The 16,899-nt window shown below is 37.3% G+C and overlaps 1 protein-coding gene across 1 annotated transcript in view; it reads right to left on the bottom strand.

The window, feature by feature from the left end:
• Positions 1 to 4,002: 4,002 nt before the first annotated feature.
• The window catches only part of ed (echinoid), a 122,478-nt gene continuing 109,581 nt past the window's right edge, over positions 4,003 to 16,899 (bottom strand). The window contains exons 9-11 of the mRNA XM_068229168.1: positions 12,461 to 12,666; positions 10,817 to 11,179; positions 4,003 to 7,076 (exon numbers count right to left, since the gene is read on the bottom strand). Of these exons, the coding sequence (XP_068085269.1) occupies positions 6,907 to 7,076; positions 10,817 to 11,179; positions 12,461 to 12,666 (739 nt within the window). The 3' untranslated portion in view covers positions 4,003 to 6,906. The remainder of the gene's footprint in view (positions 7,077 to 10,816; positions 11,180 to 12,460; positions 12,667 to 16,899) is intronic.

Below are 16,899 nucleotides of genomic sequence, written 5' to 3'. Positions count from 1 at the left end.
TCACAATATTTCAGAAATCTCAGACATGATTACAGTAATATAATATTATATTCTGAATTTTGTTAAGTAATGCTGACCCTAACACATACACAAAATTAACTATTTGAAGCTGATTAATGATACACATAAGAACAACCTTCCTTCATGTGAGTTCCTGAAATATTTATTAGAAGAAATTATTTCAGACTGTTCATATGAAACAATTCACGACAGTTAATTAACCTTAAAAACTTTAATCAATAGAAGTAGTGAAATCATAATAATTAACCAAAGAAAGGTTATGAAACCTTATATTTCATTTCATACTTGTCTATGTCATGTCTTATCAACAATTACATAAATGTAATTTGGGATCAAATATGGATATATTTATATATATGTTTATTTATATATTTATTTATAGCTTTCAATACCTTATACACTAACACAATGGTTCTCAACCCTTTGAACACAATGACTCCTTTTTCACGGACAATGAAATAGCATTCCCCTCATTAGCTTCCTATGTTCACAGCATTCTGATCCATAGTCCAACTAACCAACTAACTCTCCATGTTATTTGTTGTTGAGTTGATTTATTTCTCAAAGCCTTTCATGTTCAATATTACAGTGAGATTTTAAAATAGGTAAAAAAAAAAAAAATAGAGAATACTGTACCGTACATACTCCTTAAACTCAAACGGATTTCAAAAAGCGTAGAAAATATAATGATTAGGCCTAGTTCAGATTAATGGAAACCAGTTATAGTGCAGGTCATCTGCTCACAATTCTTTACAATTACCCTGCAATTCAGAAGTGAAGAAGTTCTGGACAAAGAGATGGGTAGAATCTCCAGGATTATTCTGAGAAAATTTACAAGTTCTCATTATTTTAGAACTGTGTGGTCAGATTTTCTGCATTAAAGAATATAAAAACCTAATTTCACTGAAAATGATTGTATAACTTAACATGTGTTACAAAAATGAAACCATATATTCAAAACCTACTGTAATTGAAGGGAACCTTGCCAAGTATACTGACTAAAAAATCATTTTAATTTTAAGTTTATTAGCTCTTCGAAGTTTGCATTTATGTATGTTTTATACAAAACTAATGAACTGCCCCAACTTTACATGGGAATAATTTTGAATTGATGGGAATAGATCTTATGAGATTTCCATGTAGATAACATTAGTTGATTTTCTTTTTAGTGTATGTATGTATGTATGTATGTATGTATGTATGTATGTATGTATGTATGTATGTATGTATGTATGTATGTATGTATGTATGTATGTATGTATGTACATCAGTGCGGCATTTTTTTAGGACCCTTCCGGCTGTTTGCCTGCCTGCTAACTTGCTCCTTTCTTCGCATGTGATATTTAAATCATTCCTGTGCCTTCAGTAAAACGGCAATAACTCCTAAACCATTAATGAAAATTACATGTTTCAAAGGGTATTTCTTTATCTTAATGAAATTATTGAGGTGAGAAAATAATTTATTTTGCTAAGGATCACTTGACTAATCTCAAAATATAGTTTCTATTTACACTCAACTCTCGATTAACCGGGATAATGTAGGGTTAAGGCTTCCCGGATAAGTAAAATCGCGGTTAACCCGCAAAAAGTTAAAAATAGAACAGGCGTACTGAAAGTACAGTTAAAATGATAATAAATGATACCACTGTATTGTTTTTTATTAACTTACCCAATACATTGCAGTAAAAGTAGCACTTAGCACAATTAATAAATGGAAAAAAGCACTTTTCGTTGAAACTAAGAAGGCAAAGAAAAATATTCAGACTACCTAACTGTTTTTGAAAATAATCAGTCATGGTTTTCTGCTTTTGTGCCGAGAAACACTTTTTATTTATTTTGCTTCTCAAGTTTCTCAAAACAAGTTTTTCGGTGATGAGAGCATCATCCTGGCCCTTGATGAACTCCAGCAATGAGTCGACATTTGCCAAGGCAGTCCCATGCGTAACTGTTTGTTGTGTTTGTGCGGCGCGAGCATCAGTTTCCGCCTCCTCATCACTTTCACTTCCCGCTCCCTCCCTTTGTCAACAATCTGTTTGTCTGTCGGCTCTTCGTAGCCTTGGTCGTTCTGGTCACAATCGAACCACTGACGAATATTGTCTTCGTCAAATTCCTCTCCACCTGGGACAGTTTTTACGGCTTCCGTCACTGTGCTAACTGTATCGGCTTCATCAAATTCGAGAAATCCATCGTCTTTAGAAATATCTGTATTACTGTAACTCCTAACACTCGTAAATTTTTAGTGTTTTTTATATCGCAGTTAAGCCGCAACGCGGTTGATCCATTTACGGTAAATCGAGAGTTGAGTATATAAGGTTGTTTCTTTTTCTTTTTTTCCAACAAACTATCTAACATAAAAATGCTTACTGAGGGCTACCTTTTACAGATTGGTGTATATTGTTGCAGACTCTTTTAATACACCATTTTGTGCTCAACACTTCATCAACTCATACTTGGGGTCTACTGTTGACAATTCAGGCAGTGGAAGCCAAGAAAGTGCTTGAATGGCTGTTTTATTCTTTGACTTCCTTCACTAACATCACTACTGATTGGTTCCCTTTTGTCATAGATGAATGTTTCATACACCTCAACATTCCTTGATAAATGCTGAAAACTGTATAAAAATCCTTCTGATGTTTCTGACACAAATGTCTAAGAGGGACTTTATTTTATAACATCTACAGTTAATCTTTCAAAATAAAAATGTTGGTATTATACTTTAAATTTAAATTAGCATCCCCTCGTACCCCTTAATACACTCAACGTGACTCCCTTTCTGAGTGGGTATTGGTCATACGATTGAGAACCACTGCTCTAAGCTAACAACTAATTATATTGCCACACGTGACCTTCATTTTATGCAATGTATAGAGTGTAACTTGCTAAAACACAAGCTTAGCTAAATACATAGATGAGATTCTTTAACATTCCCCCTCAAAAGATTTGGTTCTTTCTTCTGAGACTCAGATAAAGCCTTTCTTTTATAATATCATCAGTCTCTTCAACTCAAAATTATCTTAGAAAATGCTTTTAAAGCACTTTATTTTCTAAGACTCAAAACCTGAATGTGGCTGCCCAAGGGACTTGAACCAGAATAACCCAGAGGTTATCATTAGCCATGCCAGAAACCGACTTTAATCTTTGAAAATTAGAAGTGGTTTCTCTTAATGCGATCTATGTGGTCTTGCCACAGAGTTTGTTAATAAAGAGTATTTTATGAAATCATCCCACTGGTTCTAGTCCCTGTGCACTTTTCCTGTTTGAGTATCGCATGATAGAAAAACAAAGTCGAAGTTATTATGGAAATTTCACTCGCCTAGCCATTTCTAGGTAGCTGAGCACTGTATTTAGGCTTCAATTAATTTTACTGTAACAAAATGATGTGGGCTTTGCTTGCTGAGTTTTGTAACGCCTGTCTATCTAACCCTTATTAGACTGTTAATCATTAACGGGTCTTAATTATAAACTCTTATTATTTTGTTCTAGTGTTATTAAAGGATCAGCATGCCTGTCATGAACAAATAATCATTCCCTATTTTCATTTCCTTCCAAGCCACTAAGGTGCATTAGATAAATCACTGTATTCCCAAAAATATCCAAACAAATCCCTGCAAGCACACACAGTCTTGGCCTGCCAAGATGACTGCTGCCTAGTCAGACGACGGGCATATTTCGGAGAGTCACATAGCCAGCTTCCTTAGCATTTCGCTTGACATTCCTGACTGGGTACACTGCCCTTCATATCAGACAGTTCCTCAGTTGATAAGGCTAAGTGAACCATACCCATTCCAGTTCTTTAGTCGGGGATCGAACGTGGACCATTGGATACGAGGCAGACAGGTTACACCTATACAGCATGGCTAATTAATTAATGTCATTCATTTCATGATACTATATTTAAAATAAACAAAATTAATATTTAAAAAGAAACAAAGTTAAGTTTTAAGTTACAGTATAAGATATTTTATTTAATTTTGCTTCAGCGTTACAAAATTAAAAATTTCTTTTAAAAATAATTTGTTTCTCATCTATTAACCTATAACTAGAGGCATGATCTTTCTGCATTAATTTATGTTTGATTTCATGAAAAGGAAACAATTTTTCATGATATTTTGCAAAATAGGACTGACCCCATTGCTTTAATTTCACTTTAATCCTTTCCTAAAGTTATTCATAAAAAGTTAATTCATAAGATTTGTGAATTATTTATGTGAAAGATAGATAAATATAGGGAAGCAATATTGATAATCACTCATTATTCCTTATGTAATATTGATTATTATTATAATATACCCCTAATTAAGATTACATAACAAATTGCCATTTTACCATATATGGCTGTACCATTGGGGGATTTTATAGAATATTAATACAAATAGATACTTCTGTCGAAATGAGAAACCTTTTTCTGTGCCCTGTTTCCCTTCACACACGTGATATTGGAATACAATTTCAAGATTGTTATTTTCCATGAATTTCATTGTATTTTCGCACTTATCGCAAAATAAGTAAATTTTGCTTTAAATTGGCCTTGCCGCTTTAATTCGTTGTAAATCGTGAAAACGAAATCACTAATTTCTTAACCAGAATTATATGATTCGTTAAGATATTTTAAAATCGCTTCAAAATATTTTTTGTCGTGTTTACCGTTAATGTGGAAAAATCATGCCTCTACCTATAACTATCACAAATAACAACAATAATTACCATATGAGCTCGGCTACAGGGCTGCAAGCCTTTTGAAATGATATTATTTAGATGACCTGCACACCTATTTATTTCAACAATCCAATTTGCAGAACTCGACTCAAAAGTTTCTTGAGTGTTGGTTATACATGGTAACAGTACTGATATGGAGTGCCTCATTTGAGTTTGAATCTCCGAACTTTGAATTATGAGCTGGATGCTCTACTTCTGATTGACTGAAGTAGTTATTTGCTAGGGACAGCATTAATCAGAAATATGATGTGCAATAAACAAATGAGCACATTTATAATAACAAGCGGTGCTGTCTTGTGTTTCTACTATCACTGGCCTCCCGACAATACATGTAATAGCCTCTACAGCAGCTTGTCCACTTTCCTAGTGTACGATGAAGCTATGGTAGACACAAGTTCATCTCGTAATCAATCCAAACCCCATAATATGCGCCTTCTGAACCCTTCACCTCGTAACTGATCACTGCCTTTCTTCGGGCAAGACTAAGTGTCACAAGGTCAGCACAACTCTCTTAATGCACTTAACAAGACAAGGGCTGCTATCATTTTGGATCTGGTAACTCTTCAACTTTTCCCATAAAGCTAAGGAAATTCTGTTTCAGAACCTCAAAAATCAGCCATAACATTTAAAAAAACTGTCAGAATGCTTTGTTTTAAGAAAAAACACTATATAACTATCGTCTCTTGTAACTTATGAAACTGTCCAGCATTATGAAATTACAAGCACAATTGACACCTCAGTTCATGTCCAGTCAATTTCTAATTTATTTTTGTGGTTTGTAACAATAATAATATCATTCTGATACTTTAACAAGTTACATGGCTGTTCCTTTCATGTTCTTTAGCTCACAGATTATAGAACCAGTGTGATGACAGTTCATAGTAACTACTAATGAACAGGAATTAAATAACAAAATAATATAATTCTGTGAAGAAATTCCAGTATTTGAGTCAATCACACATATCCAAATCTCATTACCATTATCCTCAGGGGAAGGGATAAACTTCAACTGAAGATCAAACTGTTCTCCGCTCTCCCTCTGGGCCTGCAAATCATTAACCTTGCTGTTTGCTAATATCAGCACAGCATTATCACCTGAGTTCCTTTCCATCCGTCATAGATGTAAAACTCATTCTTTTTTACCCTCTCTTTACTATGCCTCTTCCTTATCTCCTGACCAAACTCGGAACTTTCTTTCTTGCATACCTTTAACTGCTAGAGTACACATTGCAAGCTGCTTATATTTTTACTTTGGATATGTCAGGCTTAAGTGCCCTTTCCAATGCCTCTGTATTACAATATACAGTTCTGGGGTATTGGAAAATAACAGTGGTACAACTTAATTATTTAAATGCAGTAATCTCCATTTAATTTCTTCAAGCCTCTTATTTCATTTGAGATCTTTCCAGTACCTTGATTATAGAAATCAATAAAGTAGATCACTCATCTTTCTGCATATGTAACAAACAGTACATATGGAGAGGACACACAATTTGGACAACTGTTCTGATAACCTCCATTCTGCAGTCCCATATAAACAAGCAGGAGGTTTTCTTTCACATTACACTTACATAAATATAAAACAATATACAGAACATATAGGTTGTAATATTCTCATCGCTTTGTTAGGGAAGAGGAGAACATTTTCCAAACATGCAACATTAAGATGCACTTTTAAAAGCACAAAAGTCTTGAATTGTGATGTATGTGGATTCTACAACAACATGATGTGGAATGAATGAAAACTAAAACAAAACTACATAATGTTTTCAATACAGAAATGATTGATGCAACAGCGATGACTTTATGAAAAAATTGCAAAAACACTTGGGATGCGTCCTTCATTTCAGTCAATTATCAGTTGTTTGTCCGAGTGGAACCATTGCTATTTACAGTGCCTGATATACACAGAGTAATGTAGCATCTCAAGTAAACATTTTGTGCAATGTAACACTGGAGGCACCTGTAAGTGAGAAGCCTTACATACAGTGTAACTGATATATCACAAGAAATACTGCAGTCAAGTCATTTCCAGCCTATGACGTTATTTCTGTTCATTGTGTCCACATATTATAACAAATGTCATAGGAGCGGAGAGGAAATGATGACGGCTTTCACCTTTGTGATGTCCGTAACGTTTAACGACCGAGATCGGTCAGGAAGCGGTCCTCACACAATGATTTCTCGAATGACTCTTCGATTACGCGAGTTGGGTGTCGAATAGCCGCTTTCCAGACTCTCGTCGAATGACAGCGAGATATGCTGAGGCTTGCTATCATCACAGTCCATTGCATCCATGTAAGGATCTGGTAGGCCACTCACATCATGGTATGGGGAATCTGAAAAGATAAATCATTGTTTGAAATGACTGAACTTTCACTTATACTTAGTAGGTACAGTATTAAGGCCATTTCTATTTTTTATGAAGTACACAGTGAACTGTGCCGTGATAATGAGTCTACTTTAACTGAAATATTCTAACCCTAAATTATAATATAGGGCAAAAGACCTAACACTAATGCCCGTAAAATTCAATCCTCTTTTTTTTGTGCCATCTCCTCACAAAAGATTGATAACTATCATAGAGTAATTTTTCCTATTTTGTGTTCCCTGTGTCAGAGTTGCTATGATCTACATTGATCAATCTAAATTAAAATCCTTTATTACAGAGAAAACTAATGATTCTTTTCCCCATCTTCAGTAATCTGAAGTACCTTGTAATATAGTAACGAAAAGGATTTGCATGAAAGCAGAAGAATAGTGACTCCTAGGGCTCACACATATTATACTAAATCCAGAACATAATTGAATCAGTCATTTGGAAAAGGGCACATGCTCACTTTTTTTTTCCAAATGCATGTTTTCTTATATTCCTGTAGTTGAAATGTAGATGCGTTGACCCCCCCCCCCCCCACACACACACACAGTGTTATCAAGTACTTCTTTTGGAAGAAACATAGCTAAAAAAAAGGACAAAATTTATTTCCAGATTTCTGTGTACATTGAATTTCAATATGATCATGCAGCACCTGGAGTTCTAATAGTGTCTAAGTGGATCTCCAGCCTCCCAGATATGTCAAAAACATTTGCTTTATCTAAGCCGACTGGATTCTGTCCCGCTTTACCAACACTATTTGACTTTCAAGCCTATAATGGAAAACTTCCCATTAATATTTTTAAAAGTCAATGACATAAGGAAAGTGATACAGTATATTGGTGATGAACATATCAGTTTTTACCATGACATTGAGAACAATTGGCCAACTACTGAGCAAGAGGCACTGTAAGAAGAAGCATTCTGATCCTCTTATAAAGAAGCTATTAAAAGTTCTCATTTTTTATTCTTAATGTACAGTCTTCGACTATAATCTATTCATTATAATGGTAAAAAGTAAATTTGTGTCCTCATCCCGAGGTGGCGCAGCTCTTTTCAGGCACACCGTCATTGGAGGTGAGCTGCATGTACCATTTCAACCACATACCAGCCCTCCTGCCAGTCTTAAATTTCTGACAGTACCGGGAATCGAACCCGGGCCCCCGAGGACGGCAGCTAATAACACTAACCGTTACGCTACAGAGGTGGACATTATAATGGTTATAAGGCTAGTTCTCAAAGAGGTAGACTAATAGAAAATGTAGTAAAAAATATAATATCTTATATGATGTAATGACCAGTATTACTGATTTTGTTTACCAAAATCATTTATGTGCATTGTTTGGGATCTTTTTGTAGTTTTCTGATTTCTAAATGTTACAGCAAGATTGAAAAAGAGACATTGTAATGATAAAATTTAATTAAAAACAAAATTTCAAATAGAGGGTTGTAAAATGTGTGTTTAATTTCTAAGAAAATTCAATTCACTTGGAAAGGAGTAATCTCCAGAAAACAAAATTTGATTTTTTCCCTTTAGGAATGGAATCTGAAATCTGTATTACGGGAATAAAAGGCACTGCCACAATGCAGCTTTGATAGTTTCACTTTTTTGTCTTCCCATAAAATTTACTTTTGTGGACATGTGCCCTTTTCCAAATGACCGATTCAATTGGTCAATAAAAATTCTCTCTTAGGGTTCAAAGAGTGAGGTACCCAAAATGTTCTATAGCAGTGACTAGCAGGATTGCTGTGGGCGGGTCATGGGAGGTCGAGGTCTGTGCAATTCAAAGCCTGTGAACATGACCTTGCCTGCAGCAATAGTCAAGTCAACATGCAGTGGATTCAGTATGTCGGAGAAGTAAACGTGTGTAGTAAAAACAAATGTTCATCCGATTATGACCTGAATGTTGTTCTGAGGCTAAAACATGCTCAGAATATGATTCCAATTGCTGAAGAAGTCTGGTCAACAGCAAAATGATAAGCACACAGTAATTCAGTAATTAATGGAGAATTATAACAATTTGTTCTCCACAAAAAAAAAAAAAAAAAAAAAAAAATATATATATATAATGTTAATATTCTGAAAATGTGCATATATGTGTCTCTGATAGTTCATAATATAAACAGTTCATCCCAGTTATTTTTGGGATATCTGGAGTCACCGAGTCGGGTTTTTACAAAGGATATATGGTCTAACGCCCTTCCCGATGCAATGTGGTTTTTCAGATAAAACTTTCACTTTAGGATCAACCAGGATGGTTGTCTGAATAAGTCACTGCGCTTATCAGGGTCCTGAATAGCATGTAACATGTTAAATTACATTTTTAGACAAATGAAGAAAGTCAAATACATTGTTCCCCAAAGGACATATAATGTTAACCACTCACAAATAACACAAAAATTGTTATCGTTCAGATTACAAAACATTTGTGACGGCAAATCTTTACTGTCATTAATTTTTTTTAACACATAGGACACGGCCATATTTGAATGTGCTATCCTCCAAAAATCTCTGTATTTTTAATGGTTTGTGAAAATTTTTCAATGCTAGGATAAGCCATCATTATAACAACTTTTGGAATGCATAGAAAGATCACACTTTCTTCTACACAAAAATGAGTTTTAATTATCATAATAGTGCAGCAATTTTAAAATATAAATTTATGAAAATAACATGTTTTTCAAACGAAAAAAAAATCTGACGCAGCTATGGATGCCAGTTTGGTTAATATTTCAAAATTTGACTTTGTGGGCACATCTACTGAAACACACTAATGCAGATTCTAACCTAATTAGTCAATTGACACCGGTATTCTGGTTTACAACAAGGAATTTGCATTCCCACTGTTCTTTGTTTGACAACGGTGTTGCATCGAGTTGCTGCAGGTACACGGCAAACACCCACATTTTTAGGACGCGGTATAAAATTGTATTACAGAACCCACTTCAAGGAAGCGATGCAAAACTACATTACACTTCACACCAATTTGAAATGAGCTCATTTTCTACATTTACTAACCTGAAGCGCCAGAATCATCATGTTTACTTAGTATGTAATTGCTATCCTCATCCTCATTTTCAGAAATCGTGTCTTCCATAAGAACATCCATTATGGATTCGTTGTCGAAATTTCGTACACTTGAATTAGACATGCTAAATATTCACAAGAATTACGCAAACAAGCCTGTCTCTCGAACACACACTCTTCCTGACCGCATGTGCCGTACATACTTTCCCGCCCATTTCACAGCTGGGAGTCAGCGATGGCGCAGCCTTTTGTTATGTAGGAACGTGGCTGTGTTATCAATGCCTTGAAAGAAGAGCTCTCGACTTATGCTCATAAGTAGTATATTTTGTGCTTATAGAAGCATTCAGCAGTATCTTATTGAAGTCACAGCTAGCTGAGACGGCAAATACAATTTTTTAGCAACAGTGAAATCATGCCCATACATTCTCCGAGCTCCGTCAGCAGCAATGAATTAGCGCGCCCGTAGTTTCTACGAGCGGCGTCTCCAATGTGTTAAACATTACAATCCTTCATCAATAACATCTCACATTTCTAGTACTGAACGCCACAGATGCCCCATAGCAAAGGCGAGTATTGCATAAACTTCATGTAAAAAGACAGATGAAAGATTGCCGAGCCTCCTTGTCACTGCTCTTTTGGTACAAAGATTTACTGTAATATGAGATAGAACTACTTACCAAGATGTTGGTCCATCCTCTTCTTGGGCTTATGAACTGCAGCATAAGGATCACTGCTGTACTCCTGACGACTGGGATTGTTGCTGTTACGCTGGCCATGATACTCATGTTCTGTAGGACTTGCAGTACCTATATGGGGGTACGGTGCATAATCATCTACGGCACCATAACCGCCGTGAGTGAGAGGATCATAACCGTATGAGCCTGTCCTCTCTACAAGATGATGATGGTGGTCGTTTGGACCATTAGCATTGTTATTAGCTGTTGCTGCCATCTTCATCTGCCATAACGAGTCTTGCGAGTTAACAGAACCGCCATTATTAGAGTTAGAGTAACTGTTGTCCATATAACCCATGTTTACCCCTGGAAACATAAATAAACATAAATTATTGCAAATAATACAACAGAAACCTCTTCCAAACCCTGAAATTTTAGGAGTAGAAGTCAATGAATAGTGAAAAGTGAGAATACTGACAAAGCTCAGGATATGTAACAAGAGGGATTGAAAGGCCATTTAAAAAAAAAAATGCAAGCAGAGTATTGTTATTATTAATAATTGTTTCTCTCTTTTTTGAAAAGTCAAAGAGGACAAAAGAAAGAATACTACAGAATTAGCAAAATAAGGAAAATGGGGAAATTATTAAATAATAATAGAAATTTCTAATGAAGTAAGGATTAATTGAGGCATTAAAATTCAAATCTCGATATTTCCACTTAGTTCTTAAAATTAGTTATACACATTATTGGAATCTCTGCAATGAAAACTTCCTTTAGACATGTCAGTATGGAGCATATGCCTACAATTCCTTAGATTTTGGGAGTATAGAAATCACATGTTAAATTCAAACTATGACAAGTCCTCATGGTGATGAGATGGAAATAGTGACATTTCCATCAGCCAATAAGCTATTGCAAATTAGACCATGTGACATTATCCTTTGCCTGGTAATCTTCCTGTGCTCAACTGCTAACTGCACGTGGTGAACGACTAGGTGTTCTTAATCAGTCTTTGTGTATTAATGTTTAATTTAATGGGTATTAGAATCAGTCCAGCTACAGCAGGACAAAACTGAGAGGTGACATTGGCTTGAAGAGAATGTAGATCAAAATACAAAAAACATGAGAATTTTTCTCAAACAAACTAATGGAATATAATATTACTTTTACCTATAAATATTTTTAATAATACAGAGGTGTTAAAAGATTGTTATGCAATGAAAACAGAACACTGAAACTAACCCAATCTTAATTTAATTAGCTGAATCATATAACGGGAATATGCTATATTCTGTAAATTGCTTAAAACATTGCAATAAATGTGTTCACAGAATCTCTCGAGCAAAATAAATTGCAGACTGTCGTGAGCTTGATCTGACTGAAAAGCAATACCAAACATTTTCAAAATGTATGCATATTTATTTACCATCGGCTACATTCTGATTGCTCAGCAAGCATGAAATCATAAAATTTAAACACTGAAATAGCATGAAAAATAAGTCGTTAACATAGAAAGTGGATTTTTTGTAAAGAAACCTTTTTATTGTCTCTTGAAAAAACTGCAGAAGTGGAGATGTCAGGGCTTGAATTTGAATGTCTCAATTAGTGATGGATATCCTGACTTTCGTTTTTAGTAACATTACTTACACTCGCCTCCATTGATGTTATGACCCTGAGGTCCCTGTGGAGGTGGATTCCCATGGTAACCATAGCCATTCTGTGAAGCATACACAGCATTCTTAGCAGGATCATCCAGCGCCAAGTCCAAAGAGTGTTCCAGAGCCTTGTTCTCCATTCCAGATGTGGGGTAGTATGGGGGAGGGGGCTGCTGCGTAACCAGGCTCGGCCGTACACTGTAAAGTTATAAAATGGCTCAGTGAAATGCAGAAAGAAATGTAAGGCAGCTCAGAAATACGGTATTCTGTTTTGTCTTTAGGCAACAACTGTGGCAACCGTTATATGAAAAGAGTTCTGGAAAGCAATTTTATAATAAATACATTTTAACTGGTTAAATTAAAAATATTTCAGGGCAACTGAGGCACTGGTATTTAAGTGAAGCATTATTCAACATTCAGATGTCAAGGTTTAGGTGAGTTATTTTAAACAAGACGTTGGTGAGGAGTGTTTTAATCATTAGAATTGCATGAAATATACTTGGGAGAAGTAAAAACTCATTTTCACTTCAAATCAAATAATAAAATTAATACTGAAGGTGGTGGTTGCACTACTCTGCATCCAAGACAAGAACTGTCACTGGGAATGTGTTCGTCTGAGAGGAAAACATTTCCTTCTAACAGGAAGAAGAATTCTTATTAAAAAAACTGGGGACACTTTTATTTGAAAAGTGAATCTTCTCTCACAGTAAATTTGAGGGAGGAGGATAGCAAATACACTGACTGACAGAGCAAATGCAACACCAAGAAGGAGTGGTCAGAACTTTATGCCAATTGCAGGGTAGACTGACGTCACTGAGGTATGCTCATGATGTGAAATGCGCCGCTGTGCTGCGCACGTAGCGAACGATAAATGGGACACGGCGTTGGCGAATGGCCCACTTCGTACCGTGATTTCTCAGCTGACAGTCATTGTAGAACGTGTTGTCGTGTGCCACAGGACACGTGTATAGCTAAGAATGCCAGGCCGCCGTCAACGGAGGCATTTCCAGCAGACAGACGACTTTACGAGGGGTATGGTGATCGGGCTGAGAAGGGCAGGTTGGTCGCTTCGTCAAATCGCAGCCGATACCCATAGGGATGTGTCCACGGTGCAGCGCCTGTGGCGAAGATGGTTGGCGCAGGGACATGTGGCACGTGCGAGGAGTCCAGGCGCAGCCCGAGTGACGTCAGCACGCGAGGATCGGCGCATCCGCCGCCAAGCGGTGGCAGCCCCGCACGCCACGTCAAACACCATTCTTCAGCATGTGCAAGACACCCTGGCTGTTCCAATATCGACCAGAACAATTTCCCGTCGATTGGTTGAAGGAGGCCTGCACTCCCGGCGTCCGCTCAGAAGACTACCATTGACTCCACAGCATAGACGTGCACGCCTGGCATGGTGCCGGGCTAGAGCGACTTGGATGAGGGAATGGCGGAACGTCGTGTTCTCCGATGAGTCACGCTTCTGTTCTGTCAGTGATAGTCACTGCAGACGAGTGTGGCGTCGGCGTGGAGAAAGGTCAAATCCGGCAGTAACTGTGGAGCGCCCTACCGCTAGACAACGCGGCATCATGGTTTGGGGCGCTATTGCGTATGATTCCACGTCACCTTTAGTGCGTATTCAAGGCACATTAAATGCCCACCGCTACGTGCAGCATGTGCTGCGGCCGGTGGCACTCCCGTACCTTCAGGGGCTGCCAATGCTCTGTTTCAGCAGGATAATGCCCACCCACACACTGCTCGCATCTCCCAACAGGCTCTACGAGGTGTACAGATGCTTCCGTGGCCAGCGTACTCTCCGGATCTCTCACCAATCGAACACATGTGGGATCTCATTGGACGCCGTTTGCAAACTCTGCCCCAGCCTCGTACGGACGACCAACTGTGGCAAATGGTTGACAGAGAATGGAGAACCATCCCTCAGGACACCATCCGCACTCTTATTGACTCTGTACCTCGACGTGTTTTTGCGTGCATCGCCGCTCGCGGTGGTACTACATCCTAGTGAGTCGATGCCGTGCGCATTGTGTAACCTGCATATCGGTTTGAAATAAACATCAATTATTCGTCCGTGCCGTCTCTGTTTTTTCCCCAACTTTCATCCCTTTCGAACCACTCCTTCTTGGTGTTGCATTTGCTCTGTCAGTCAGTGTACATGAGATACAAAGTGAAATGTGATGAAACCTCTGATATTTACATAATGTACGGAGGTTTAGCCAGGTTACACAGGTAACCAAAATACTGTATGCAAATGATGCTGCATCACCTACACTCACATGAGAGGAATTGCAATGGTCAGTTAACTGCTACAAGAGTGCATGTGATCGTTTTGGTCTCGCCATTCAAGTTCAAAAGAGCACGGTCCTGGCACAACTCTTCCACATTTCAACATCTCCATCTCAAATACTCCACTGGAGCAGGTAGACTTTTCATACTTGGATAATATCCTATCTGTGTGCTGTAACTGTGAGCAAGATGTGGAGAAGATAATTGGTGCTGCCCATGCACCATTTGGATGACTATCACACCGGGCGTTTATGAATAAAGACCTGACCGTGAAGACGAAACTAATGGTGTACCACACTGTTGCCATCACAACACTGCTGTATGATTGTGAAACTTGGACACTTTATCAACGTGACTTGCAAAAGCTTGAGCATTTCCACCAGCAAAAACTTTGATCCATCCTTAGGATCAAAAGGGTAGACCATGTCACCAACATTGTTGTTCTTGAGAAAGCGCATGCCAAGAGCATAGAATCATCCATCATTGGTCATCATCCTTGTCCGTTGGATGAGTGATACCAGATTTCTATACCAAACCCTGTATGGTGAACTTCGTTCCGGCACCAGACCTCGTGGAGCCCCCATGAGGCGCTACAAGGACCGGCTTAAGTACACTATGAAAATGACAGGTCTCAATCCACATACCTGGGACACGCTTGCTCAAGACCGTTCAGTTTGGCGCCGGACCATCCCTGCTGCTGTCAATCTGTTTGAAGAGGAATGACGCAGATATGAAGAAGCCAGGAGGGAAGCATGAAAACTCTGTGCAGCACAACCACGCCCACCTCCAACAATTCTGTGCAATCTGTGTGGATGCTTATTCCATGCCACAATTGGTCTGTTCAACCATCAAAAGTACATCCACAGACAGAAGGGAATTTATTGGAAGAAGTTAAATACTCGGAAATGAGTTAAAGCTGCCGCTGACGACAGAGGATACTTCTAACAAAATATATGACAACAATTATTTTTGAGGCTCATCTTTGGCTCTTATTTAGAGGCCATGGGTTTGTTTCCCAGCTGGTCCAAAGATATTAATCCAGGACTGGTGCGGGAACAGATTTCGCACAGCCCTGCAAGTTATTCAACTGAGAAACTGCTGAATTTGTGTGGCAGTAACTCAGTCAAAACTGTCATCCTGTCATTATGTAACTGACCTCGACACAGTATCTTAAATGGCATGACAGGAAATACTGCGATCATACTGGCTTCATGTAAGAAGGTTCCTCCTTCCTCTTGTTCAAAATAGCCAATACACATACAACAGTGCTGACTCATGATGGGAGAATGCTGTTTGTTCAAATTGTTGTCTGATAATAAAATGTCACAATATGTATGCACTAAAATATATTTTAAAACACAAAATGTTTGCTGTAAATATAAAAACTCATATATAAAAATGTGAGATATGCTATAACAAAAAATTTCACAACCAAAAAACACAAATTTTACATGTCCAACCAACAAGGTTTAACAGAATAATTTAAAATATCACCATGCAACATCAAAGTAACTTTGGGACAAAGAAATCAGCTCATAAAAAGCCAGGAAAAGAAAATACATAAATCTAAGAACTTAAGAAGATTTCAACACAACTAGGGTGACCAGAGACCATTTCGCCATCAAAACTTACCTGTATGAATCTTCTCCATTCTGTCAGCTGCATGGGCAAATCAAATGGCAAGAGTTTTGAAACTTCAAGTAAAATTATGAATATAAGTTTGGGCTTATTATTTAAAGATGTTAAAAGAAATTATTTTTTTTTCTAAAAATGATGAGAAAGTGATGTAAAATTTATATAAACAAAACCCAGAGAAAAGTTGCATAGAGAAACTTACAATAATATGTATGATTTCACATTATTTTCCCATCAAAAGAGTTGAAATTGTGGCAAAGGATGGAGTTCTATCAAGAATCATGCTCACAGAAACAATGTTTTCAGTGATATTTTTACCAGTGATATCTTTACTTATTTACCTAAACATTGCTCAATAAATTCTATGTTACTACAGTAACAAAAACTTAATAACAATCCTGACAGGTAGTAATGAAAGGAAAAAGGCATGTTGGAGTGGAACAGGCATCATTGTTTCCTAAAATCTACATTATGTCACTGACTTTATGTTTCTGAGTGATATGTAGTAAC

Source organism: Anabrus simplex, chromosome 9, assembly GCF_040414725.1.
Source record: "Anabrus simplex isolate iqAnaSimp1 chromosome 9, ASM4041472v1, whole genome shotgun sequence".
Lineage (NCBI taxonomy): Eukaryota > Metazoa > Arthropoda > Insecta > Orthoptera > Tettigoniidae > Anabrus > Anabrus simplex.
Note: the sequence above shows the minus strand (reverse complement) of the source record. Positions and strands in the feature narration are given on the sequence as shown.